This window comes from Austrofundulus limnaeus, unplaced genomic scaffold (assembly GCF_001266775.1).
Source record: "Austrofundulus limnaeus strain Quisiro unplaced genomic scaffold, Austrofundulus_limnaeus-1.0 Scaffold290, whole genome shotgun sequence".
NCBI lineage: Eukaryota > Metazoa > Chordata > Actinopteri > Cyprinodontiformes > Rivulidae > Austrofundulus > Austrofundulus limnaeus.
Window position 1 is genome coordinate 676,750 of NW_013952692.1, and position 1,845 is coordinate 678,594.

A 1,845-nucleotide genomic window follows, 5' to 3' on the forward strand; every position below is an offset into this window, starting at 1 on the left:
AGATGTAGATTGAACTTTAATGCAGAGCACAGCCAGTAGATGGCGCTGCAGTGCAGAGCACAGCCAGTAGATGGCGCTGCAGTGCAGAGCACAGCCAGTAGATGGCGCTGCAGTGCAGAGCACAGCCAGTAGATGGCGCTGCAGTGCAGAGTACAGCCAGTAGATGGCGCGGCAGTGCAGCCAGTCAGTGGTTGTTCATGGTGGGCAGCAGTAGATGGAGCAGCTGGACATTTGTTCTTGTGTTTGCTGAATGTTAATAAAGACCAGTCATTCCCAGAAGTAATTCATCACCTGCAGCCTTATAAAAGACATACAATCATTTTTGTGTTTGWTAAAACTGATTGTCTTTCTGTTTATTTTAAATTCCATCAGTTTAAACCAAGRGAAGCCTTGCAGAATGAAGGAGTGTGTTGTAAATATCACTCAGCTACAAACACATGAGGTTTTCTGCACAAAGGCTGTGAAATGAGCTGATTTTATCCTTTGTTGTGTTTTCTGAGGTCAGCTGGTTCTGCTGCTTGAAGTGGATMAATCCAAAGATAAACCAGTTTAGATGTTCTTCCAGTCATTACTTTTTGRACTTTCAGTAGAATGAGTTCAGTAGTTCATACAATGTTTTGCTAACAGACACATGAACACACAGCCATGTGTAAAAGCATGGTGGGGGTTTGTCTTTAAGGCTTGGTGATAATAACAGTGAGTCAGTCTGTGTGACTCGACTTCCTCACGTTCTGCCCTCCTTATCTTACAGCAAACCAGTAATGTGAGCGCCACTCTGGTCTTGGCACGGCCAATCAAAGGGCCCAAACACGTGGTGCTGGAGTTGGAGATGGTCACGGTCAACAACGTCATCAACTTCAGAGGCAGCTCCATCATCCAGCTGACCATATTTGTCTCAGAGCATCCATTCTGACCGTCCCACACAGACGATCTGCTGGGAGACTGGTGCATGATGAGCTGGTGTACTGGTTCTTTGTTTTGCTTCATCAATGTGTCATCCTCCAGTAAGTCCCAGTCAGAAGAAGCTGATGGGAAGGCAGTGCTGGGCTCAGATCCTGAGCTCAGARAGATAATTATAGTGTATTATTTCTGACCTCCTCACCTCTGGCAGAATGACTGAATTAACCTGAAACAGGATTGGTTTTCAGGCAGAACATGAGTGGAAGAATCCCTGATCATTTAAAGGGGTAGTCTGGTCATTTTTCAATTGATATTTGTCAAATAGAGTACTTTATCAGCCAAAGAGTACTGAGTGTGAAGTAAAACCAAAAGTTATCCAGCAGGCTAGGCTAACAGATAACATCTCTGTTCAAACATGCAGTAATGTTGACATTCAGGAAAGAAAACRGTCACAAACTAAACTAATGTCTTTTGCAACGATCTGCACCCAGACCTGTTAAATGTCAGTAGAATTAGTGTTTTACTTCTGTACATTTTGTATGATTTGTGATCATTTATTTTAGTAAAGAAAATGTGCGCGGCTATCAAGATGAGAGGAAGGATGGAGTTTTTATTCAGACTGGATGAACTTTCATTTATTTATTAGTTTAAAACCATCTGTGTTGTTCAGGTAACGATGAATAAAATCTGTCATGTAAACAGTTTCTTCAGATTATCACTAAAATCTGAACTGAGAACAAAGAATAAAGTTTGACAGAACCACTAACTGTTCACCAGCCCAAACTTCAGCACAGTTTTACTTTATTTTGCCATAAATGTCACGACTGCAGAAACTTTATAACTGTTGCTATTTACAGCGGGTAAAATAAGTATTGAACACGTCACCATTTTTCTCAGTAAATATATTACTAGAGGTGCTAATGACATGAAATTTTCACCAGATGT

At 41.4% G+C, this 1,845-nt stretch overlaps 1 protein-coding gene across 1 annotated transcript in view; it reads left to right on the top strand.

The window, feature by feature from the left end:
* LOC106526720 (fibulin-5) overlaps nucleotides 1–1,484 on the top strand; it is a gene marked incomplete at its 5' end in the record, with an annotated part of 4,812 nt that extends 3,328 nt beyond the window's left edge. Inside the window, 1 exon segment of the mRNA XM_014021395.1 lies at nucleotides 752–1,484. Coding sequence (XP_013876849.1) covers nucleotides 752–913 — 162 coding nt within the window.
* Nucleotides 1,485–1,845: the final 361 nt, after the last annotated feature.